The 26684-nt window shown below is 41.9% G+C and overlaps 1 protein-coding gene across 1 annotated transcript; it reads left to right on the top strand.

The window, feature by feature from the left end:
• The first annotated feature begins 825 nt into the window (after positions 1 to 825).
• On the top strand, positions 826 to 26209 carry SMAD1 (SMAD family member 1). Its single transcript, XM_009696768.1, has 6 exons — positions 826 to 1225; positions 14547 to 14804; positions 17499 to 17615; positions 21482 to 21703; positions 23767 to 24023; positions 25894 to 26209. Exons 1-6 carry the CDS (start codon positions 826 to 828, stop codon positions 26035 to 26037), a joined length of 1398 nt encoding a protein of 465 aa, XP_009695070.1. The 3' UTR covers positions 26038 to 26209.
• Positions 26210 to 26684: the final 475 nt, after the last annotated feature.

The following is a 26684-nucleotide window of genomic DNA, read 5'->3' as shown; positions in this document are numbered from 1 at the left end:
CCCTTTTGTGGAATATGTGTGGGAATCCAGCCATGTCGTCTTGTGTTTTGGCTTTTTCTATCCAGGTCCTCACAGTACTAACTGAGCCCATGCAGAAGTATTGTTTGAAGCTGGCAAATGCCATTGCTGTCCCCCTTGCTGTGTGGCACAAAAATCACTGAGGCCACGCAGCAAATTGGATGAGGGAACTGAGCTGGGGGGGGGTAGTCCCACCACCTACCTCTACCCCTTGCCGTCTCCTCCTGCTAAATCCCCCTCCCCAACCTCTTTTAGTTTTCTTTATGCTGTGTCGTTATTTTCCAGGGTGATCACCCCATTTATTCAGGGCTGTTTTGGGGAAAGGGATATACAGCGTTCAGCAGCAGGCCCTGCTGCTTAAGTCTTCATCAGATGTGCCTTGAGTCCAGTTCTGGAGGCTGTCAAAACTTTGTGGGTTTTTTTTTGTTTGTTGGTTTTTTGGTTTTGGGTTTTTTTGGTTGATTTTTTTGATCACACTGCTCTTGCAGGTTTGGGGGGATGTTTTTAACTGCTGTATGGCAATTTAAAAAGTAAATCTTTTTTTTTTCCCCCCTCTCCCTGTGATATTCTGCTGCAGGTCCTTGGCTGGAAGGGTTTAGAATAATGAGGAGCTTATGTCTGTCAAGGGGGGATGTCAGCGCTGCTTTCCTGGGACTGGAGGACTGAAAAGGAGAAAGGACCAGAATTATTTGATACAGGCTGCTTTTGACTACTGACACGATCTGCTGTACGCCGGTGGTGGTGGAAGAACAGGACAAGGACAGTCTCTCCTGCTTGGTTCTGTGGTACTGCCACAGTGGGGTCACCATGAATGTGACAAGTTTATTCTCCTTCACCAGCCCAGCAGTGAAGAGGCTGTTGGGATGGAAGCAGGGGGATGAAGAAGAAAAATGGGCAGAGAAAGCTGTTGATGCATTAGTGAAAAAACTGAAGAAGAAAAAAGGTGCTATGGAGGAGCTGGAAAAAGCATTAAGCTGTCCTGGTCAGCCCAGCAACTGTGTCACAATTCCTCGTTCCTTGGATGGCAGGCTTCAGGTTTCGCACCGGAAAGGGCTACCACACGTAATTTACTGTAGAGTGTGGCGCTGGCCGGACCTGCAGAGCCATCACGAACTGAAACCACTGGAATGCTGTGAGTTTCCCTTTGGTTCAAAACAGAAGGAGGTTTGCATCAATCCCTACCACTACAAGCGGGTAGAGAGTCCTGGTAGGTTCTTTCTTGTTTGCACGTTTACACCTTATCTGAACAATGCAGAGTATGGCAATTAATCATGTGATTCATCAGCTTAAATAAGCAAAAGTGGCTGTTTGCACATGTCAGATGCTTCCTTTGCAATTTATGTGGATGTAAGCATTAATTAGCAGTTTTCCCTTTCACATGGTGAATGCTTCACTTGTGTAAATGTTTTGTCGCTATACAGAGGCACAGCCTTAGTATATGCCTCAAGCTGCTGGGCCTGGTATCACCTGGTTTTGTTGGTGACAACTGTCCCTCAATTAATTAGTTTTTCACTGAATTGTGCAGATCAGTGAATCTGTATGAAACATTGCAAGCTAATGTAAAGGATTATTGCAGTCTGTGCATGAAAACCATTCTGACATACTGTGATAGTGGTCTTATTATTTCCAAATTCTTATTTCACTTCTACTACTTTTTGCTTCTTAATCCTCCAGAAGATAATATTATCTTTAGGATCTTCCACAATCTTGGTCTTTTGAAAAGACTGTGATCTTAGCAGCAGAATATAATCATCTCCACTTAAAGCTTTGATAGCAATGTTTGGTTGCACATGAAGTTTTACTATCAGCTGTTCTGTAAGTGCAGTTTGCTTACCTGTTACCGACGCCCCCACTTCTTTTTCAAGGTCCAACCCATTCTCTCTGTCTTAAAGGCCAAAACTCTTTTTTGATAAACCTGTGCTTAATTTTACTTACGCAAGTTTATTGTCTGGTAATACTTCCAAGGACTAAGATGAAATGTGTCTTGGACGTATCTATGCTAGTCTTCGGCTACTTGTGAGGTTGTACAGGAACATCTGCAGAAATGCACTGCAGGTGTGGGTGGACTTCCCTGGTTTAAATTTGGAAAGTCCATCTGTGTTAGGCATAAACTGTGAAGCTGTCTTTGCAGAGTGGCATGGACACCTGAAGAACTACAGTGGAAATAAGATTGTTATAAGATTGTTTTTCTACGGATGGAAATTGCATTTGTCTTGGATCTGCAACACATATGCATATCTAGGTGTTAAATATTTCCCTTTGGTGTGTTAATACTAACTTGGAAATCATGTGAATGGCAGAGGTAATACCCAAAATGTATGTATTTATGTAGCAGAAGCTTGAACAAAGGAACTCTGTGCTGGAAAAACAGTTCTTAAAAAAAGTTAAAATTAAAAAAAAAACCCAAACATTAAAATTCTCAACAATTGCATGTTAAGCAGAAGCAGGAGAGTAAAATAGTTGTGTCTGTGCTGCTAGCTGTCTGCATATGTCTGTGCTAGTCGCTTGCATTCAGTATTCCAAAATACTGAGAATTAAGATTCCTGAAAGACATCTGTTTCCATCGGACTGAGCAACAGTTTGACTGTTACTGTAATGTCAGATGACATGTTCTAACTCATTTTACTTTAATCTTGGAAACAATTACTGAGTTTACATTCTCATTTGGACTATTTATACCGTATTTAAAAATAGCTATTTGTAAATGTCCTGTCACTTCCATGAGATATGAAAGATAAAAATAGAATAAAACTTTCAAAAGGTGTCTAACTAAAATGTACATTTTAGCTGAGTGCTGCTAAGTAGTTCAAGTGGTTGGAAAGCTGGAGTTTGGATGTTAAGTCATCTTAGGAATTTTGTATTTGGGGAACGGAGCAAAAAGTTATTAACTGTAAGCCTGAATTCTGGATTGCTTTTTAATTGTTTTTGGATGAGATATAAATATCTACATTCATGTAGCTGCAGAATTTTTGCCGGAAGAAAAAAATCCAAAACAGTAACTTAATCAATTTGGAGATGGTAGGAATAAAATGCTTCCCTTTTTGTTCAGAGAGTATCCTTCTTCACGAAAAACTAGATACTCTTGGTCAATTGCCTAATAGGCAACTGGGCAGTTGTCTTGTAAGCATGAGGGCTGTAGTCAGTTTGACAGAGCTGATAGAAAAATACTCAGTCTTTGACAAGCTTGAGGTGCTGCTCTCACCAGTTAAAATGTTCTGGAGCTAGCTGCTGACTGGGAGCTAGCGTTCACTTCTGCCACGGTGCTCTGTTAAATCCAGGTCTGGAGGTACAGTGTTATATGCGTGCTGAAGTTACCTCTTGAACTTGTGACAGCTTGCCAAAGTGCGGGAGCGGGGTTGAAGCCCACTGTGGTTTTACTGAGGTCTTTGGCTGGGCATATAAAGGAGGTGGGTTTTATATTTAGTCAGCCACGGATCTGCTGTTGTTTTGAGGGATATTGCATGGAGATGAGTGGGAAAATACAGCTTTTGGAAACAGGTGGTAGCTGAACTCCCATTTGGCTTGGAGAGCTGTGCTTTGTAACTTATGACTTCTTTTTTCCTGTGCCTTCCTTGTTCTTGCTGTCCTCCAAGCGTCATCTTTATCTTCATTTCCTGACAGTCACTCCCAAATTCTACTAACCGTTTTTTCCCATTTTTGCCAGGACATTAAAACACCATTATTGATGCATAAGTGCTTATGCTTTGAGATTAATGAGTAGTGGGAATTCATGCATGAGTCACTGTTTCCAACAGTTTACAGACTTGAGCAGATATCAAGGTTTGTGTTTCCAAGGAGCGCTGGAAATGTACTTTCTCCTGACAAAACAAAATTGGAAGCTCAGATTGTATATGATGTGTGTTCTGTGTGCAAGGTACATCATGAAATTCTGACTCTGCTTGACAGCGTGGTCTGCATTTAATTGCTTTGTGCAGATCCAGTTACTGAAGAGCTGAAGCGTATGGTGTGTACATGAGATGGCGTCTATACATTCACTCTTCTGCTGGTTGTCGTGTGATTTGTTTCAGTGTTGTGGAAGTTTTGAGGAACGGATTAGCAGTAAATCCTCAAATACGTAACATCAGGTAATGCTCTGTGTTGGGAAATCAGTGCTATGGATGCATCTCAGTTTTCACAGTGCCAGAGGGATGCGTGGATTTTCTACCTTGGTATCTTATTCCACCCTTGCTGTTTAACTGGAGAAGATAAGCTTGGAAAATGGGACAATTGTCATGCTGTGGTGTGTCTGCCGCTACAAAGCTCCATCTGAATCCAAACAACAGATTTTTCTGTTAGCCAGGCTAGATAGGAACTGGTTGTAAAGCGTCAAGACGAGGCAGAAGACTATCAGTAGTCTCAAGCAGGGATCCTCCCAGGTGTCCCTGAGCACCGGCTCTCCTGCTGCCCCTGCGCAAGGAGGGGAACGTGGCATCGGCAGGCATGTGCGTGTGATGTGGTGGTACCATATTGGTGCCTAGAAGCTCCAATGCACGGATTGCCTGTCTGATTCTGTGGTGAGTCGATGGAGAAAACTGAACGGACAGAAACCTACTTTTTGGCACGGTTAGCTTGGCAAGCTCGGTGCCCTCAGCTTGCTCGCTGCGGAGTCAGATGGGGCAAGGCAGTGTGAGGGCACGGGGTGGAGGCGAGGAAGGGTGGCCTTCCTGTGATGGTGTGACATTTGGCCAGCCCGTTATCAGCAAGCTGCTCCCCAGGTGATGGAGACCCGATCCGTGGCGGGGTGCATAAACAGCTCCTGCTCGCTGTGTTGTGCCAGCACAGCTGTTTGCGTGGCCTTGTGCCGAACCAGATCGCAGTCACTTTTTCCCTCCCATGCTGTGTTGTCTTCCAGGCTGATCAGAGCAGTGCCGGGGCTCGCCGTGTGGCTGCGGGAACATCTGTACCAACACAGCCCTGCGGATGACATGTGGGAAGGAGTGGAGGTGATGGGAAATAAGAGGAGAAAGTAGAGGCTGTTTCGTTGCTGGGGATGGGAATACAACTTTCTGCTTGACTGCCAGGAAGAAATATCTCCTCGAGATGTGTTACAGTAGCTCACTGCTGCTGCTTGGTACGTCTGTTGTGTGCAGAATTATTTCTGGTGCAGGGTAGTTAATGGCTGTCAAATTTCTCTCTTGGCAAGGCGAAGCAAAGCTTTTAATTAAGCAGGGCAGGGTCTGAATTTGCCTCTTTAAAACTGGCATGCTCAGCTGAATTGGTGTGCTTACTTGGCTGAATCTGCTTTTTCTTCTCAGTTTTATTATTTGGTTTAGAGATATCTGGAAATCAGGCTTATGCCTGGTTTGGGATTATCCTTAAGTATGATCGAGTTTTGAGAAGTAATTAGGTGTAGAGCATAGATAGAGGCTGTCAGGAAAAGGTGAACACAATGTTCCTCATCTCTCTGAAAATGCTAGAAATGACCTCTCAGGTTTTGCTAGATAATGTGTGAAATGACATTTGGAAGTCCCTTGTGAGATACTTCCTTCCCTTCTTTTATTCCTTTGGTTTATGTGGAGGTACAGCCTCTCAGGCTTGCTTCTGTCCTCAGTTATGTCAATGGGATCAGGTGAAAGATGTCAATCCAGAATTTAGGGGAAAAAAATCTCTTTTTTTAAGCCTGGATCCTGTTTGCTCTAACAGCAAAAGAAATGGGATAGGGAGCAGGGAGGATGAAGAGGTACTTAAATTGATGCTGCTATTAAAAAAACCCAAACAACCCACACCTCTAACGTGGCTCTAGGGGAGGAGGTTCAGTTCTTTTGCCTTAGCTAAGGGGGAAGGAAGGAAGATGAAGAAACTGAATCTTCCATTTTCTTAAAGTGCTAGTGAACAGTAGCTCTTGGTTCCATCTATATGCAGAATTGTGTTAGTTTACCTATACTAAGCATCCTTGCTCATCAGCCTGCTAGATTAAAGAGGATTTGAGTTTATATGTTACAAGGGAAGCAAAAGAGGAGTTAAACTTGTCTCTTATGCTTCATGTGTGGAAGCGTTTGAAGGTGCAGAGTGTTTATGTAAATAGCTACCCCCTGCCCCACAACTGGATGCTATCTCCTGAGAGTGTCCAGAATCTGGTGATACCTTCTCAGGGGTCAGGCTTGGGAGAAACCCACTCTTCATTGATCTGAGTAAGCTTAAACCTGCCTTGGGAAATGCAGTTGTTAACTTTTCGATACTCGTTTCTGGAGGTGCTTACTGATGCTCTGTTGTGCTTGAAGCATGCAATGCCAGGGGGTACTAAAACTGGTCAGTCCAGAAGCAGCCGATCTGTCCTCTGAAATAACTCTGGTTGCGTGGATCAGCCCGTTAGCACAGCCACTTGGAGGCAGAAAATAACTACACTCGTTCAGGTTTTTTTGCAATTACCAATAAGGTGTAGCTAAAAAGGGTTGCATGATTTTCCTCTGTTAAGCTTCTCTTCTTTGGAGAGCTGGCAGCAGTCTGCTCTATGTCAGGGGGCTTTATGAAGCCGATGGTGCCCATGTTACACCCAAATCGAGGGATGAGCAGCAGTTGCTTTTTCGTGACGCAGACAAATACACTGCCAGAATGGTTAAATTTTCAATTCTGCCTAAAGATCGTGATGTTCCTTTCCATTATAACCATGAATTCAAAGTGGATGTCTGCTTCAGCAAGCTTGTTTTTGGCAAGAAACGTTTTACCTAAATGTACAGCTGCTTTTTACCACAAGAACAGGCTAGGTCCCCAGGCTCTGAGGAGAGCGGTAGGTGTGTCGTGCTGGTTTTGCTCCCAGCGTGGACTCCTTGCCTATGACTTTAACCTGATTGTTTTCATATTTGTCTTTGATCTCCTCTGCTGTTTGCTGTAAGTGAGCCTCCGTGAGGCTGCACACCTACTACAGGCACCAGGGCTGCAGAAAGAAACTTGAAATGGTGGAAATCCTGGATAAGGCAAGTTCAGACTCACGCAGTTGTGGAAGTAAATGCTCCTTGAATGCTCCCCTGTATAGTACTGCGATCTGGTCCTCAGTGAAAGGAAAAGAAGGCATGCTTAAAGGAGCTTTTTTAACACCATTTGAAATCACACAGGTGTTTGGTTGTGTGTATTGGTCTGTGCTTTTGAGCGCTCTCTAGGTATTTTATAGAAAAATGAAACGCGTCAGTCATCCTTGTCTCGTCCCCCTGTACTCAACTGGCCTAGGATCACTACATTTAAAATTAATATTCCCAAACTGATCCTAGACAGGGTAAGTTGAAAAGAGGATCTTCAAAAACCCATGACGGCATACTCCCCCTGTGCTTCAAACCTGACACAGCCTGTTGCGGCAGGTTGCCTGTCGGATCGCTAATCCCGCTTTCGGCAAGCGGCAGGGTTCAAACGCAGCTCCTGGGACTGTCAAATCGGCAGGTGCCGCAAGTTTGTCCAGATCAAATTTGGAGCCGGGAGAGAAAAGTTGGGAGTAAGCAACGAGTCTCTTTGGGACGATGAGCTTGTCTGGCTGGGCGTTTTGGGGTCCCAGGGTTTTCTTGGTGGGGTCCCAGGGTTTTCTTGGTGGCTCCTGCCTTTCCCTTCCCAGCACCTGGGAGAAGGGGATGCGAGAGCCTCCGCACCGTTTCCGGCCAGATGGAAGGGCTTTGATGGCCGGGGCTGGAGGGACCCCAGTGGAGCAGCTGCCGGCACAGCTCCCACAGCACCAGGACTGGTAGAGGATAACGCTGGCAGCCATCGGAGAGAGTGGGAGAGGGGCCAGGGGAGCAAAGGTGAAAGGGAAGCTGCTCCAGGGGATGTAAGGGAGAGGAAAACCAGTGCGTCCATTCGGAGTTAATGTGCAGAACCAAGTTAGAAAAATCCTTGTTCCCATGTGATTTCTGTAACAGGATTTCTGCACCTCTGCAGGCTGGGGGTGAGGGAGCAGAGAGTGTTATTGCTGAGAAGTTTTGCTGTATCGCTGTGTAACGCTGCTGTTGGGTGTAACTTTAAAAATAGCATGCTGCAACAGGTGGGCACAATTATAGGATGGTTCCCCAAAATAGTAAGCAACTGTCAGTTGGCTTGGCAAGTATTATAAAACTTTCTTCATTTCAGTTTTGCAGAATTCAGTTCTAAAATTCCCCACTAGAGCCAACCTGGGGGAGAGGAATTGAAATAGGGAGGCAGAAAGGAAGGAATAGTCTAACGGCAGGGTTTTCCTTGTCTGACTTCACCACGTTAGAAAAATGAGCTGCAATAAAGGGATAAAAGTTGTCAAGAAGGATATGTGTCCTTTTTTTTTTTTTCCCATTCTTCAAAATTAACCAGATTCAGATGTTTCTTCTGACTTAAAAGACCAGGCATCCAAGTTTTAACCTACTCAGTAGGATGGTGACTGGGGCTTTCGTACAGGTAGTTTGAACTCTGGGCTGTGTAAATGTCTGAGTTAATACGCACTATCACACTGTAACTTCCTCCTGTATCAGGACTGCTTCTCCCCGAAATCCGCTTACAAGATCTCCTTTGCTAATGTGCATACAATTAGTACTAAATTCTGAAATTGGCCTTGACAAACGTCAGTTTAATCACAATGTTAGCTTATCAGAGCAGCTGCAAATAAAATCTAATGTTGGCTGAATATTGTAATGCAGGAAATGCACTAATATTACTTGCCAAATGCATTTAGACCAGACGTCTGATGTAAAAGTCAAGTCAGTAAAGCAACAACTGGTTTGCCTTTTTTTTTTTTTTTTTTTTTAAATACAGTCTTCAGTTGTAACTATGTAAAATGCCAAATCAAGCTGTGGGGTCTACTGAAACTGCAAAATGAAATTAAGAGTTGGGAAAACAAGACAGCTCTCAGCTTTCTCCCAGAATAGAAAGTCTGGCATGTTTGTCCGTCTGCCACCCAAAACAGGCTGCTGAATAGCTATTATTGAGGCTTTTCACTTGCAATTACTGGAACATAGGTTTGGAGCAAAAGTCTAAAAGACTGGCTTTTCTGCTTTTGAGAAAACGGTAAAGCAAAGCTGTGCTACCACAGCCAGTAGCACAACCTTGCTTAAGCCAGGTGGTATTGGAACAATGTAAAGTAGCTAGATCCTCAGAGATTGCTTTTGCCACAACACTATTAATTATTTTTTTTAAACCAAGAGTAAACTCTATCCTAAGCGTACACATGTAAGTGTCTTTGTACGTGAGAACTTATCCTCTGGTCAAAGAATATTCAGTGTTGCCAGGTCTTGTTTTAGGCAACACGGGAAAACCTAATGACATTAAAACTTTTCTTTGTACTTGGCATTTTATTGCTTACAAGCAAGCTCTTGGCAAGACCTTTCAGTCAGCGTGCTTCAGTGACTCTCTGATGCTACAGACAGCAAGCAGAACGAAGCACGTTCAGCTGCGCGTACCTTGGTACCTGCTCGGTTCCCACCATGGGACTGGGCTGCTCACCAGGATGCCGCAGCCAACTTCAGCTGCTCTGGCTCAAAGGCGGGAAATGAAGCAAGGAGTCTTTAGGAGGGTTGAAATTTGTTAGTTTAACACTGCTGCTGTGTTTTGGGTTTTTTGTGTTGTGGTTTTTTTTTTTTTTCTCTTGTCCTAACTCTTCATTTTTCTTACAACTTCGTCTTTGCAGGATTTTCTTATCTAGAGCGTGGAATGCAAGTTGCAATTTCCTCCCCCTGCCCCATGTTTTCATACCTATTTCCAGATAGCATGAACTGATGTGTGAGGATTTCCCTCCTTCCCAACCCGCAGTTCTAGTTTTCTGGTAAAACATGAGTGGCTTTGCATAAATTCATCTGAACATACAGCTATAAGATGCTTGGAAATTAAAGTGCACTGTCTAATGATAGTGCCCTCGGGCCTCCATTAGGACTTGTACAAACCCTTCTACAGAACATGTGTCAACCAAGTCGTCGTGTTTTTTAAGAGCAGAAAGTGCAACAGCAATTGCTCATCTTTTTTCTTTTTCTTTTTCTTTTTTTTTTTTTTTATTTTATAAAGCTCACAGAAGAAGTAGAAACTACTTTGGCAAGGAAGGATGGTCAAAGTCTGCTTTCTTCTATGTGGCTCCTTGTTGTATTTCATTACTTGGTCTTTCAATTTCCAGACCTGGAAAGAGAGATACCTACACAAATCTTCATGTAACATGCAAAGGGAAAAAAAAATGAGCCCTTGGGGGAAACAAGCTCTCATCTGGGCTTGTGTAAGATAACTGAAACCCATCTGGATAGAAAATATGCTACTTTGAAAGTATAACAGGTCCTTTGGCTTGGATTAGTTGTGGGTTTTTTTAATAGAGAAACTTCTGGGGAAAGAATTTATATTCATAAATCGGAGACTTTCTATGTTTGCTAAAGTCATTATCTCCAGAATGTGAAAGTAGAACAAAAAAGAAAACCAAGAAGATCTTTACTCTAGGACAGCACACCTGTTAGTTTTCTGAAGAACAGGATGACATGCTGGAGATAGAAAGAGTAGAGATCAGTAGCTTTCTTCAAAGGCCACCATTAGATTATCATAAAAGCATTTCTTTCTTCGTGTGGTTAGTTGGAACGTTTATCTGAACAGCCAGGTTGTCTTTGGTCTATCTTCTATATTTTTGGTTTTCTTGGCTCTTAGGTGAAATAGCCCTGTGGGTGAAATTGCCCTGTAGCTGTAATTTCTTTAATACAGTTCCACTTGTTTGGTGCGGGTATACTCTGGGTATTATTTGCATGGTAAAAACAAGCTACCAAATTCCCAGGCTCTCTTGACAGATACAGGGTCTTGCCTTAGCTTCCAGGTGTATCTTCCTCTTCATTACTAGTAGCATTACTGCTTGTAATCGTGTATTAACTCTCATCTCCAGGTCCACATCGACACAAAAATTTGGCAAAATTTAGCCATGGTATAGCCCATAAAATCTTTTAATTGGGTGTTTGAGAAAGTACAGAAATCAAGCTGTCAGATAACTTGTGGTTCTGCTCCATTAACTGGTTTTAACCATTTTAATGAGGTTGAATTTACACATCTGTTGCAGTAGCTTTTTAAGACAACAGTGTATTTAATAGTATATTTCCTTTAAATATATGCATCTCTACTGAACAGAAACAATGATAATTTAAAAAGAAAAATCTTTTTTGTATCTGTGTTCCCTTCCGCTGAAGAAGGTAAAGAGGAAGGGAGAAATTCGGTCTGCAAACTGTTGGAGCAGCATCCTGCGGAGAGCCGCCCAGCAAAGATGTGCATGGCTTCATTAGTTTAAAGCAACAGGTGTGCTGGCTTAGCACAGGCCAACTCTCTCATGCTTTCTCCCCTTCAATTATACCTCTTCCTGGGGCTGGCAGCTGCAGCAGAGATCAGCCTCCTCCCCTGCTGTACTGAGCCTCAGTAATTTGTTATTCCATATGGCTGAGGTCTGCAACCTGACCAGAAGCTCAGCGCCTTACACAGGGGTGAGGGGAGCAAGAAGGGTGTGCATCCCCCTTTATGTTTTGAACTCCTGGCATCCTTCCATACTTGTGAAGGGCCGGGTCCCTGCTCAAGTCTTCGCTCCTGAGCGAACAGCATTCGGGTTAACTCCTTTGTGACTCTGGCAGGAGCAGCTAGCCTGCAAAAAAAGCTTGTGAGCTGCAGAGAGATCAGGGTATGGCAGTGAGTGACTGTGTTGGAGTTGGTCTAATTGGGGCCCTGCAGTCTCTGTCCCCCCCTGACGTGGCCTTTCAGGGCTTTTCCTCCTCACTTAAGGTTGTGTGTATGCAGGGAGGATGTGAATTAGGGGCAGCGCTCAAATTCTGCAGTGATATTTTTGAGACTATTTGTGCTGTATCCATACCAGTTGTACTCTTTTTCCCTCTTCTCCCTTTTCCATGTATATTTTGAAGAAGTTGGCATTTAATCATTTGAGGTTGAAGTAGTTGGTCAAAAAGTGTGGGTTTATGTGAGGGAGAGCTGGGAAGAGGAGACTTGTTCTTATTTTGGGTCCTTCTGAATTTCACCAGTGGTTCTGCCCAACAGGAGAAAACATGCATCTATACCTTGGGAAAACCTGCCACTGCTTTATTTTAATTACAGAAAACATACAGAAAATATCCTGTTCTCCTGCTATTTTAAAATGCTATAAATTGTGAGGCTTCCTGTGATGTCATGTGTGTCATTGTTTAACGCGAGGTAGGGAATAGGAAAGGTAGGTGATGTACTTTCTGCACAAATTAACTTCAGAGAAGTTGATGGTTTGACCTTCATGCATAGGAAAGGAAAAGATAGGAGAGCCGTGTTTTTAATGGTCGGAACAGTAAGGAAGAATCATAAAGACAGGAAAGGGAAAATGCTTTTTGACACATGATCTCATTGTTACTTTCTTCACTGGTAATTTATTAGCCCAGCAAATGTTGACCATGACAATTAAATAGTGCTTGACCTCGCTGCAAAAGGACTGCTAGATTTAACAGAACAAGCTTAATTCTGAGAGATCCTAATATCCAGAGATTGGGTTTGATGTTGGCCACGTTGTGAATGAGGGCATTGGTGATGTCCACCTGAATGTTGAGTAACTTTTTAAATGGCTTTTTCCAGTGATGTGGGAGACTGGTTGCATTAGAGGCAAGGGACAGTCTGCACAGCTAAGGGAGATGCAGCTTCTCCTGGGGTGGTTCGCAATTGAGAACTTCCATAGAATGGTAGATAGATGTGTTTTGTTTCAGAAAATGCTCTAATTAGGAACTTTCTAGATTTCTTGTAAAGTGGAATTGGTTAAAATTTTCACATCTAAACAAATCTGCGTAGGGATGACATCTGCCTCAAATATTTGAGATCTGTTGGAATCTCAGTGAAGCCACTCTAAGAAAGTGAGACATCAGATTAAATCTTTAAAGCCTGCTTCTGACTCTGACAGGCACCCTTAATTTCAGTAGTGAGGGGGGTTTTTTTAGTGTATGTTCAATGAAGATTTCTGGGATCAAACTTTTCAAGCATTAATACTACCAGTGGGCAAAAATCTGGCGGCTTATTTTCTCTATTAGGCATATGCCAAAAAAAGAGCAAGGGAAACCTCTGTGTTTTGTGGTTTGTGTGGGTTTTTTCCCTACGTTCACCTGTGACTTGCTTTAGGAGTAGAGTGAGTTTTGCGTGTGGCATCCTCTTGTATCCGTTTTAAACATGGACCTAGACCTCAGGCCTAGTCTATGTGTCGAGAGGTGTCCTGGTACTCTCAGACTCCAGGATGCTCGCATAAATATCTGAATGCTTCTCTGTAAGCAAAATGCTGGAAGAGCAAAGATGCCCCAGTGTCTTGGAAAAACCTGTTTGCCTTGGCAAGAAGATGGGGTTTTTTTTGCAATTAGTTTGTAATTCAGCCTTTTGGTGAAGCAGCTGTCTCCAAAACACCTTTCTTAATCTGAGCGATAGAGATGTCTTTATAAGCTTGTCATCTATACGTGCTCCTCTTCCTCTTCTGTGTGCTCATCAGGTGTTGGGGACAGGGTAGCAGTCTCAGGGAGAGGGGATGGTAGCCTGGCTTGCTTTTGCTGGTTTGTGTGGTTTTTTGGCAGACTACCCCAGGGGTTTCTTCCAGTCCTGCTCAGTCGTGGAGCTGGGAAGTGGAGGGTGCTGAAGGTGGGCAGATGTAGAAAGGAGTAACTTTTTTTTTGTTTCCACTAGTTTGTGCATGAATCTCCCTCTCCCTGCCCTTGCTTCTCCTCTTCGCCCCATCACCCAAAAATCTCAATCTGTAACAAGACTGGCTTTTAATCCTTTGAGTAGTTTGGACTTTGCTGTGAGGTATTCAAAGATAGAAGCTGAGGCACTGGAAAAAGAGCTGATTCTTTTATCTTGGTGTATCTGGTATCATGTTCATATTCCCAGTTAAAAAGAGACCTTTGTTTCCCCGCTGGTGAGGAGGCCTTGGGAGTGTGGTGAGACCAGTACTTTCTGATCTGTGTTTCTCTGATCCCATAGTAACATATAGTTGGAGCTCAATTGCTGCTTAGTTGGGTTTTTTTGAATGACATAATTTTGTTTAAATGGCACATTTTGTAAACTGACTTGAAGAGTTCGTAGCTGTTTTAATACTAACTTGTAAGAACATAGTCCAGGTTAAAAATAAAATTACAGCTGTTGGGACCAGACTGAGTTCAAGGCCTATTAGTATTGTCTTCAGAAAAAATATCTGTCCTTATTAGCAAGGTTTGGGGTTACAGGCCATTAACATGATTAGCAGGATTGCAAGTGCACCAAAATGAACTGCGTGTCAGCATTGTAACGCGCTTACTTCCCAGCGTTCCTTTGCGAATAAGCCTGAAACGCAGAGTTGTGGTTTGTTCTTGGCTCTTCTTCACTGGCCCTCTGTGAAAACAAGCTCCCATCTGGCAAACCAGGTAGCTAGCATGATCACTATGAATGCAAGCAGTGCAGGAACCGGACATAAGGAAAAGAGTTCTTGCTTAGACATGCGCTTCTAGATTTGACTACCTTGTTTTTAAGACAGATGTGAATATGCCCTAGGGGAGGAAGAATGTGTTTGGGTTTTTGTTTTTTTTCCCCCTGTATAGCCTAGTCCTTGAGAACTGAATCTCTAACGCTGTGGCTCTTCCCTCTTTCTCCCTTTCCAGTCCTTCCTCCGGTTCTGGTTCCAAGGCACAGCGAGTACAACCCTCAGCACAGCCTCTTGGCCCAATTCCGCAACCTGGGACAAAACGAGCCCCACATGCCGCACAATGCTACTTTCCCGGACTCTTTTCAGCAACCCAATAGTCACCCATTCCCCCACTCGCCCAACAGCAGCTATCCAAACTCGCCTGGAAGCAGCAGTGGCACCTACCCGCATTCTCCAGCCAGCTCAGACCCGGGAAGTCCTTTCCAGATGCCAGGTACAGTGAACTTTGGTTCCTCTTCAGAAGGGAGAAGGTGGTTGGACGTCACTGGTATCATGATTTTTTCACTTAATACCAAATTATCAACCAACACTTGTGTTCAATAGTGAGCTGAGAGACGTCAGGTAATAAAGAGTATGTAATCACTTTGTCTAGTAATAATATTGAGGATTTTAATATTGTGCCTCTTTCAAACATAGTTAAAGCATTACAGTAAAACTCTTGTAGGGCAGAGGGAGGGATTAAAAATGTTTTGGGGATCAGTTCAACAGTTTAGCCCACAAAGCATAGAGTTTAACACACAAGAAGTGTAATGCTAGAGATCATTCTTGGTTAGCAAAAAGATCATGGTAAATTCAGCACAAGGCTTTAGTTCTGCAGAAGAAGGATATTTCTCAAGGGGATCATTCTATTGCTACTTGATAAAATTTCTTCACATAATGATGTAATTTCAAGAAACAAATATACTTCAACTGCAAAACAGTTCCTTAAGACCCTGAAAAGAAATCTTCAGGCTGTTTTGCTTCCTAAAGTCAAAGAAGTAACAACCTTTCTTAGACTGATGTCCATAGAAAATTCTGTGAAGCTGTTTGGTTTTGGTCTTTACATGCAGATGGATAAAAATACTGCAGAAGTAGCCTGTGACAGATCTCGATCTAAATGCTAGGAGAAGGACTCCATACAAATGCTTGCTGATGTTCTGTTTGCATGTTTTCGTCAGGGGCGGAGGCAGAGCGTGTGTAAACAAAGCGGCAGACTTGTGAAAATCTGTTTTCTATTATGTGAAATTAACATCCGTAGATTGCTGCTGCTGCTAGTTGTTTCTCTAAAATTTTTCTCTTGTGAGTGAGGACTACTGAATTTGCAGAGGCAGAAGGGAAGGAAAGAGAGTTTGTATTGGCTTTTCTAAAAAAATGGGAAAAGTTGCCATAAAACCAGCTGTCTTTCCGTCTCTCTCTCTCTCTCTTTCTCATTAAAAAAAAAAAAAAAAAAAATTGGTGTGGTTGGGGCTCTTCCAGCAGAGATAAAGCCTTCTCTAACAAGGTCTTCCTGAACACTGGCTTGTGGAAGCTCACTTGACCTTTGAGGGTCTGTTCTGTCTGCATGCCTGTAAAGACAAGTCAGCAGCTGTAGTGACAAAATTCAGTTAAAGGGGAGGTCAAGATACTGACGTCCTTGATGCTTAGCTCTGGACAGTTGTCCGTCTTGCACTAATGGGGAAAGAGGCTGACTTTTGGAAAATATAAAAAAAAAAGCAAAGCAGTTATCCAAACATCTTGCAGACTTTCTAGATACTGGCGAATTTGTTGCCTGTGGCCTTACAATCTTATTTCCCTATATGTGCATCACTAACATGATGTTTGCACACACATGAACATTTAAAACTTAGTAAAACAGGAGACTTAAGCTCCGATGTAGACTGTTAAGCTTTTAATGCAGCCCTGTTGTCATGTCTGTCTTTCTCTGCTGCTCTCTTGTCCAACTGAGGGTATCCAAGTAAGGGAATTGCCAAGGTACCTGCCAGCATAAAGCTCTCAACAGAGTATCTCCTAAACAATAAGCAGTTCAATAGGTTTCGTGTACATGTATTTTCTCAACAAAAAAACCCCAACCCACAAAAACCTCCAAACTTACAAAGCAGTGGTATGATTCTCCTTTCTTTTGTTGATTGTAATTTGGTTTTTAGGGTTTTGGAGGCCCCTGTGATTATTTGCTGTGGTAGTTTGCAGTCCGTGCTCTCAGTAATGGAAGTAAACATGGGATGAGGAGCAGCCACGTTCACCAGAGATAGTACAGTGGTAATCTAACCTCAGCTTTTGCAGCAAAAGCTTGCAGGGATGAGGCAAGGGTTTCTCTTTTGTGTGTACCTCTGTGTAATTGATTTGGAGGAGTGTGTCCTCTGGTGTGTTGGGAAATGGTGACATTGGCAACTTCCTGCAGCTTCCAAGAAGCCCTTTGGGAAGCTTTCCCAGAAGTGAAACAGGCAGCTGGAGGGCAACATGAGTACCTGGCTGGGACGCTTCAAACCGGGCTGAAAGCAGTGTGCTAGAGAGTACGGTCGTTGTGCACAGGCTAGTTTTATGCTTGTGATTCAATCTTGAACAGGGCAGCACAGCCAGTAAGAGACACTGACAGATAAATTCCAGACCCAGACAGCTACTTCTGTAGAATTTGGGTTCTTGAACACTTTTTGCTGTTTCCAGTCTAGGGAAATAGAGCTAATACTTCACAATGACAATAATAAGGTCCTGGATATATCTGGGATGTTTACATACTTTGACAGAATCATGTTGGAAACAGAAAAGTTTGAACTGGAAGTTTTCTGCTCCAACTCATGTTCACATTTACTGTATTTGATATCTACTTCTGGCCTCGTCTTGAGACCCCTTTGTGCCTTTATGGCACTTTCAACTTGCAAAAAATGTGGGCTGGAAACGTAGCTGAGCTTTCTTTTGTGGCTTGATGGAGGGGATTGACTTGTTTTTGTTGCAGTTGTGCTTAATATGCACAGTAATTCTTTGCTTTCCTGATTCAAGGTCCATGATTGCTTTCTCAGCTTTCTGGTGGGTGGAAGTTTATAGCTGAGTCAGGCTGGAAGCATTTCTAGGCTAAAATTGTTTATGTGGGTATGTGTATATATACTTTAAAGAGAAGAAAGGACTTGTGTATCTCTGCCTCTTCTATATTTAGCTGATACTCCCCCTCCTGCTTACCTGCCTCCGGAAGATCAGCTGACACACGATACCTCCCAGCCGATGGATACCAACATGATGGCACCCACAATTCCCCCTGACATACACCGAGGAGGTAAAAACACTTCCTTCTTGTCTTTTGCTTTGCTTCTTAAGAGTAAAGAGCTTTCAGAACTTACTTTTAATAATTGAGTTTTAATTTTGGGTGTATGTCATTTGTTGAAATTTTTAGCTGTAGAAAAGAAAAAAAAAACACCACCACCCACCCAGCCCTGTAATTTTTATTCTGTTGTTGTAAGGGATGAAATAGTAAATCTGGAGATAAAAATTTTTAAATGTAAATATTTATTTAGAACAGGAAGCTGTCATGTGACTTTTTAAAAATGTAAAATGTGCGGGTTTATTACTTTTTTACTAGCAACCAACTCAAGGACCAAAGTCATTTTATGTTTTGTGTCTGGAACTTCCACCAGTCACCGAACAGAAAGAATTCCTATGGTGCTACACATTTCTGTGTGCGATGGTGAAATTACACATGTGCACAGAAAGAAATCTCTTTCTCTCTTATGATGGCATTGTTCCAATAAACCAATGTAATTAAAGCTATATAAACTCTACTGAATTGTGGATTATAGTAGATATGGCAAGTATAGCTCTCCAAGCAAAGACTTGATCAGAAGATGGATGCCAGTACTGTCAGTTATGTAAACACCCAGACACATTTTGCATGGGCAACTGGAGGATCTGTATTTTTTCTGAGACAGTACATCTCATAAAATTGTCTTGTTATGTTTTTGTCCTGAATTCTAAACTTCAGTCCTTAAAGAGTATGGTCTGCTTTTAATAATTTACCCTTCTCCTGGTCCTAAGAGCATTTAAGTTTGCTCATATTTTGTTTTTCCACACTCTCTCTCCATTTTTGTTCCATCTTTCAGTCATGCAGTGGTAGCACTTGGTTCAGAATACAGAGCTGTCTGCCTGAGGTGTGGCATTGCTGCAGACTTTAAAATCTGTATTAAAAAAAACCTCTATTGCTTTGTGTACTATGACACAGACATCTTTTTACACATTGCTTTTTAAAGCCTTTGCAGCCAGCCATGACTGCCGAGTAAAGGATTTAGTGCATTCATCACATTGTTAGAAATAGCCCCTTTAGAGAACACATAAGCTTACACGGTTGTTGCCCATGCCAAGAAAGAGCAGCAAGCTGGATGCTGTGCCAGAATGATTATCAAGATCGCAAGCATATGAACAATTTAACTGTTTGAATTTTTTTTTTACTTGTTTTGTTGCTAAGCTTAATGTCTGATTTCAGGAAGTATATTTGCCCTCTTAGAACAATTTGGATAGCTTTTGTGCTAACCTGTTTACTCTCTGCATGGAATGAGTTTTGCATCCGATAAATCCCATCTGTAGCATTTCCACTTTTCACTGATCCAATACATTCTGTGTCTATGTATAGTCTTGGCTGGCCCAAAGTACATTTATCAGTATTTATGCCGAACTGCAGACCTTTGCACGTTTGTCCCTCTCACAAAATACACGAGTACTGTAGAATTCCTCTATTATAAGAGAGTTGATAAAGAGCAAAAGGGTTTACATTTTTCTTCTTGCTTTTTTAATGTTCAACCGTTTCAAAATAAAAATTGTGCCTATTAGCATTTTTCCCTCCTAGTAGATGAGTACAATGGATTTTCATCTCTGTCCATTGGAAAGAAACAAAACCAACCTTACTTCTGGGTGTCTTCATGTGCTTATTATTCATATATGTATGCTGTAATTGCAATACTTGAAAAAAAATCTGCTGCAAGTTATAAAAGAAGAGTTTTTACTGTGAACTTAAGCAGCATTTTTGTTGCAAACTTTTTAGAAGCGTGTTGTTCACGGTGATTTGTTAGTCTTAAGAGATTTGATTTAACAAGCTGCATCCTGTCAATGAAGTTGGGTAATTTCCATTGTTGGCCCATGCTGGGAATAGGGAGACTAAACGCACCTGCTCTGCATGACTTAAAGCAAATGTAAGGAAGTTAGTATGAAATCTGTGTGAGAGAGATATGATTCATTCGGTAAGAATGGCCAGCTGGCAAGATTTCTTCCTGACTTTGAGAACTGGGGCAAAGCTGCAGCTTTGATAATTGCTGGCATCTTCATGGGAATTAAAAGTGTAGTAACCTCTTACTAATCATTAATGACTGATTTTTATTATTTTTTAATTGTTTTTTTTTTTTACCGTGACGTGACAAGGATAGAAAATGCTAGGGTATCAGGAAAGACCAGCTCCTTTTTTACAAGTGTTTTAAGCAAGTTATTGGTCAGCAGTAGCCATTGTGCTCAAAAGTTTTGCACAGCGTTGTAGGATGTGTTATCCTGCTTTTGATTATTTGCCACCTTTTGTATCTGTTATGTAGTGCTGGTTTGGGCAGCATTCTTTGGGTTTTTTTTGTTTTGCACGTGTCAGAAAACTCATAGCAATACGATCTGTGAACAGAGGAAAATATGAACTGGTCTTAGTTGGCTGATTTGAGTAAAAACGTGGGGCTGAGAGAAGGAAACCTCTGGCCAGAGAAACAAGTTTTCCTGTAACAGCAGTCTGATTTTTGTTTTAACGCTTTGACCTGTAGTTGGAGCTTTAATCTGCAAAGTTGGTGTCTTAGCAGCAAGTCCAACTCTGCTAAGCTTAGCAGGGAAATAGTCTCCTTTGTGTAAAAGAAACCACATCTAGCAACCACATCCCTTCACCTAGCCTCCTTTTATTTGGAGGCAGTTTAATAATTTGTAGCTTGTATTTGGCACTTGAATGCGCACTGGGTGGAAATACCTGAAGAAGCCTATGCTGTTGTTGGACACCCACTGGGAGACTCTTTTTGGTAAAGACCTTTGGTCTCATCTGGAGAAATTGTTCCCTGTGCACAGTCACAAGTGTTACCTCAAGACTTCTGTGTATTTGTAGAGCTTGATGGGTAAGAGTCTTGAACCAGGAATTTGCTTTTGGCATTCTGCATGACTCCCAGCTTCAGTTCGGAGCTGCTGAGGAGGAGCTTCTTGTTACCAGAGTCTGGAAAGCCACGTTCTGAGAAACCCTTGCTGCTACTCAACAAGTAATTCTTTTGATGATGAACAGTCGCAGATTTTGCATTTGGTAGCACTTGATGAATAAAAGGTTCTCATTAAATAATATCTTCCTTCATTTCATCTGCTCTTCAGCCCAACGTAATTGTTAGGATCCTGAGCATTATGCCTTTGTTCAGCCTCTGATCCCAAGCAGTATCTAATCATATTGAAGATGTGCTTCATGCATGTTCTGCAGACAAATGTCATTCTCTTTTAGTTTTTGAAGTCTCCTACCCTTTCCCCAAGAAGCCAAGGGGAAAGATTTGTGCACACCCTGAATGCTGAAGGATTAATCTGCTGACTGTATGTTTAAGCTATCTTGCTATACTTCTTGGTACCCAAAGTTACAAATGGTCTCTTATGCAATTGTGCGATCCTCTTTCTCCCTGTCACTGTACAACTTTGCAGTAAGCACAGACTTGACTTTTAATTTGGTAGTTGAGTAAAATGAACTGAAGTTGAAGTTCATCTACTAAATTGGAAAGAAAGCTGAGCTGTATAATTGCAGCGTTTCTCTGCTGTCTGGGCCTACGCCATAGCGTGTTGTAGAAAATGTGGCAGGGATATTGGGGCACTGGTTGGTATGTGCCCAGGAGCTTCCTGCGCTTTTCTGTTGATATCTAGTGCCAACCTCTTGTCTCTTGTGAGTCTCGTGCAAGTAAAGCTGAGGTGAAATTATTCTATTGTATGTCTGTGGCTATGAAAAGGTCAAAAATGACTGAAGATAGAAGAGCCTTCATTTAGCTGCAGTTGCTTATCCATCTCATCTCTCAGTGATTCCAGCCAAAATCTGCAGGTTTATGAATCTTTACGTCTTGACCCTGTATTCCAGTGCTGTTAGATTATTACGTTTCTATTGTTGCTTTACAGATGTTCAGGCAGTTGCTTACGAAGAGCCGAAGCATTGGTGCTCCATTGTCTACTATGAGCTGAATAATCGTGTCGGGGAGGCGTTCCACGCTTCTTCCACTAGCATCCTGGTGGATGGCTTCACTGATCCTTCAAACAACAAGAACAGATTTTGCCTGGGGCTGCTTTCCAACGTTAACCGCAACTCCACTATTGAGAACACTAGACGGCACATTGGCAAAGGTGAGTTTTGGATCTTTGCTTCCATTTTTGGGGGTTTGGAGGGGGTTGTTTCCCCTAGACATGACAACCTGGGCCACTTGCCTCAAGAGCAGGCTGGTCTTCCCAAGTACCTGGGGTAAGTGCTTGTGTTGGTAAATACTTAATTTTTTGGCCAGGTCTTTTAAGCAAAGTATTGTTCTTACTTGGTGTATAATTACAGGAAACTTTTACCCTTAATCAATTTTTAATCACCCAAAGGTTATCATGATCTTAATTAGAATGAGAGCTTAAGGCAGTTTGTTTAATGAAATGTCTTGATTTATCTTGATTATTGGTGTATGTGGAAATCAAAATTATAGTTCTTGGCACCAAATTTTTAGCTAGCCTTAGTTCCAGCATAAATTAGCTATCCTAACGTGTTTTTAGAGAGGCAACCTGCTACAAACAGTTTTTCCAAATACGTTTTTCACAGGCTGGTGATTCTTTCAGGGAGAATTTTGTGCTTCTCTTCTATGGTTGTGACAGTGTCCTGCAAAAGAGAAAAGCTTCTGTTTTATGTCTGACTTAGTATAGTCCTCTTTTTTTCCTGAGAACTTGCATATAATGCAAATGACAGGCAAAACTGAACATTGCCCCCTGCAATGCCTGTCAGATATTTTTTTTTTTAGGTGTTTACATTATTTGTAAACTAAATTTTCTGAGAGTGAGGGTTCAGCATGCCCAAGCAGTGGGTTGTATATTGCAAGTGCCAATTAATGAAGTATCTTCCTCCATCCTTGGAGGAAAGAATTGAAACTGAAGACACTTGTCAGATCTTCAAGTCTGAGCCCTTGGTCTGCATAGCTTTTCTCTACATGAGGACTTACTTGTGCAGGTCTCAGCAGTACACCGCACCTGTGCTGTGCCACTCAAGTCCTAATACTTCTTCCTTCTTTTCCTCCCCATCCATCTTACCAAGTATCAGGATATTTATTTAACACCTCATTCATTTTCCTGTTGAAAGTAACCCAGCTGCACGCAGAGTTCTGCTGAAGCACTTAACTGCCTATATACTGAAGCAGAGCATGGAAGAGACAAGGATGCCATTGAATACGCGAATGTGTACAAACTAATGATGATGTAGAACTGTTAGCCTTTGAGGAAGGAGGAGTAAATCCCAAACTTGAAGACATAGCCATAAATGTTTTTGCAGATTAGGTGGGAGTATGTATGTACCCACACAGGTACGTGCATAGTCAGCGGCAAAATCTTACATGACAGAGCACAATCAAGGCTTTCTGGCTGGACTTCAATCTAGTCTTTAAATTCTATGTGTTCACTTCTCTGACTCGTGGCATTGTGGGAGGTGAAAGCTTTAAACGGAAAAAAATCCATTTTTAAACACGAGAGACAAATTTTCTTGCTTTTTCAATGCCTTTGGAATTGAGTCCTACTGGCATCTCCCTGTATGTTGCTCTTCTGGGGCTTGCTGCCATCAGTGGCAGGTAAGGGAGCATGCAGTAGAAGGGGAAAGGACTATAAAATTGATGTGTACCCTCATCTGACAGATACATCTGAGGAATATAAGGACCATTTTTCCCCCCCCCCAGCTTTCTGGAATTAAAGCGAGCTGCAAAAACTCCTGCTATCCAAAATAGCATTCAGGACTTTTCCAGCGACTCCAGCTTGGGGCTGCTTTAGGATCTATAAATTAGGCAGTAGGTTTCTGTTCTCTCCTCTTGCATTCCCAATTATTGTTTGACATAAAGATAATGAGAAAATGTTCAAGTGGTCAAGCCATCCAATGGACTGCATCAAAATTACTGCAGTGCTTGCTAGTTTATTGTTGTTGAATACACAACAGGTTAAAATGCAGGAATTAAGGACTCCCCTTATGTATACAAACATGCACACCCTCCTTTCAAATTGCCCATTGATGCAACAGAAAAGTAAAAATCAAGTTTGAAGACAGGCAGATGATGGTCTGATATGCAATTATAGTTTATCTCTTTAAGCAGAAACATATCTCTGTGGAGACAGAGCATGAAAAATAGATACACGGTGTGAATTTGTCTAACCTGCTTATGTCAACCTTCTCCTCCCAGGCGTTCATCTCTATTATGTTGGTGGAGAAGTGTATGCTGAATGTCTTAGCGACAGCAGTATTTTCGTACAAAGTCGGAACTGCAACTACCATCATGGATTCCATCCCACCACGGTCTGCAAAATCCCCAGTGGCTGCAGTTTGAAGATTTTCAATAATCAAGAGTTTGCTCAGCTTTTGGCTCAGTCAGTGAACCATGGCTTTGAGACAGTGTATGAGCTTACTAAGATGTGCACTCTCCGCATGAGTTTTGTAAAGGTACGTGAACATTTGCTTGAGATTATTTTGTAAGCAAAATAAACTACTTTTTCTTCATGTGGTGATTTTGAATGGTCCAATACCTCCCTCCATCGACCTGTTAATAGCTGTTGAATTTTAAGTATGGAATAATGTTCGTTAAGTGTGAGACAGATCTTAGTGAAAAGAAGTTGTCTGTGTGGACAAAAATCCATCTGACGCACAGACTTTGAAAGCTTGAGGTGACTTGCAGAAGGTGTTTCGTCACATAAGTCTGTAGTTGCTTGTGGAGCATTTCTGTCATGTCTGTTAAGTATTCTAATTTCATTGAATTGACTCTTGTACATTTTTAGTGTTTCAGTTGAATTCTTGTATTTAAGATGTGTATAGATTGTGTGTGTGTAGAATTATTTGCATAATTACTCTGGAATCATGGAGCTTGTCTTTTTAATTTTGTGGGATATGGCAAGATAGAGTACAAGTAAGTTTTGAAAAGAATTAGGTCATTAATTACTTGGCCTGAAAGTGGAAAAGCCACCAATTCATTATGCAGCATCAGCTTTTGTCCCTTTTTTTTGCCCATTGTTACGGTTCATGCTGTCTCCTGCTCTGTTAGAGGCCCAGCTGAACTTCATGCTCCTGTTCCTGGGTGGTATTTTTGGAGAGTTGGGCTGGGACCGCAATGTAAGTCATCATAGCGGTTGTGGGAGTGTAGATAGCATAATCCTCTAAATCTGTCTTGACCAGCAGCTCCCAAATTAGGAGCTGCAGTAATTATTTAGAATAATACACAAACCTTTCTATTCTAGGGGGGCATGCAAGGTCAAGAGTGTGATGTGGGTGTGAGTGTCAATGTAGGTGCTGATATAAAAGGGCTGGTCACATATATGGAAGTAGTCAAATGAAGAGGGGTAATATGCTGAAGTGCTCTCCCTTATAGGAGGATGGAAACTTTCAGATATGTTAGAACAAGGGTTCCTAAAATGGAATAGGTTGTTTATAGCTCTGTATCCTATAGAATTGTACAGCAGTGTTGCTGGAACAGTTGCACAGGACCTCCTGCATATTGGATGTTGCACTGCACAGTGTTTAGAGCTGGCTCATCCCTTCATTAGGGATTAATACAGCGCAGAGCAAACTGTACCTGCGACTATCCTAGCCTTGTCTCCAGACCTGCCCCAGAAATGGTTCTCTTCCAAAATTATTTTGAATGCTGTTTCAATATCTGCTTATATCTTTGGTAATTACTGTAACTGAATCAAGTATGAGCTGAAACAAAACCTATCTTGTCTTAACTTGAGAAATAGCCTGCTGAGGAATGACCATGCCCTCTTAGAGAAAGAGGAATGTTTCTGACTTAGTGCTCGGTTTATTGTGTCCATCCTGTAAATGATGCTTTGGTTCTTGTCAGACAGATGTCTCACCCCCACTTCCATAATGTCAGTCTATGACCTCATTTTTTTAATTTGTTGGTATGGTTGGCAGCATTTCCCCCTAGTTTGTTCTATTTTTGTTATTGGCAGAGAAAACTTGATTATCCCCCTCTTCAGAAGTTTTATTTGGACATCATGCAGCTGGCGGTGGGGTATGGGGAAATTTTGCACTGCCACAGGTTATGCCTTTAAGAATTTAAAGACTTCCATATCAAGAGATGTCAAAATGACACTTCCTCCAAATTTAAATCTTTTTTTTTAAACTTCAGATTTGTTTGTTGAAGTGTGATAATAGTTGGTGCATCAAGGGTGTTATACTACCCTGCTGATAATGACTATTGAAAGCTAGAGTGTTTTGGTATGAAAGATGATGATTAAAGTATGCTTCTCGCATATTTGATATTATAAAATAAGGTGATTTTTTTTTTTTCTTTCCCCACTTATGATTCTGTTTCCAGGGTTGGGGAGCTGAGTATCATCGCCAAGATGTAACGAGCACTCCATGCTGGATAGAGATACATCTTCACGGTCCCCTTCAGTGGCTGGATAAAGTACTTACTCAGATGGGCTCTCCTCATAATCCTATTTCTTCAGTGTCTTAAAAGGTCCCAAGCTCCTGCATTTTGGAAACAATTGAGCCTTGCATGTACTTGAAAGACGTATGAGTCAGACACACACTTTTTTTTCCTCTCTGAACTGGCAACAGCTGAATAAGAGCCATGAAAATACTTGACTTCTGTGACCAACTGTTGGCTTCAGAGAAAAAATTAAAACCCCTTCGACATACTGTTGGTATCAAGAATTTTAGTTTACATTGTAACGTACTATTGCAAAGTTGATTTGCAGGGCTTAGTGCAACGGGGATGACCGAGCCAAAACCACAGTCTGTCGGACCGAGTTCCTGAAGGATCTTCCTCTAGCTCGCACTCAGATTCTCTTTCTTCCTTACGTTCAGCGCTCGCTGTTTTCCCGTGTCCTCTAGGGCTAAGAGCCGATGTTGGCAAAGTCTGCTTTTTGCAGGCTCTCTGCAGTACATTTTAAAACTCTTTGTCTAAGTTGATGGTTGCTGTTCTCTTTTAAAGAAGAAGAAAAAAAAAAGTCATAGGGTTTAATCTCAATAACTGTGTAATAATCTTTGAAACTGTGTCCTGACCATACTGCTGTAAGAATGTTAAGTATGTTTTTTTTGCTAAATGTATGTACGGTGTATTTGAAAGTTTAGAAATTAATTAGATTTAGACCATAATGG

Source organism: Cariama cristata, unplaced genomic scaffold, assembly GCF_000690535.1.
Source record: "Cariama cristata isolate BGI_N322 unplaced genomic scaffold, ASM69053v1 scaffold2363, whole genome shotgun sequence".
In the NCBI taxonomy this organism is placed as follows: Eukaryota; Metazoa; Chordata; class Aves; order Cariamiformes; family Cariamidae; genus Cariama; species Cariama cristata.
The sequence above is the reverse complement of the archived record's forward strand: the minus strand, read 5'-3'. Positions and strand labels throughout refer to the sequence as shown.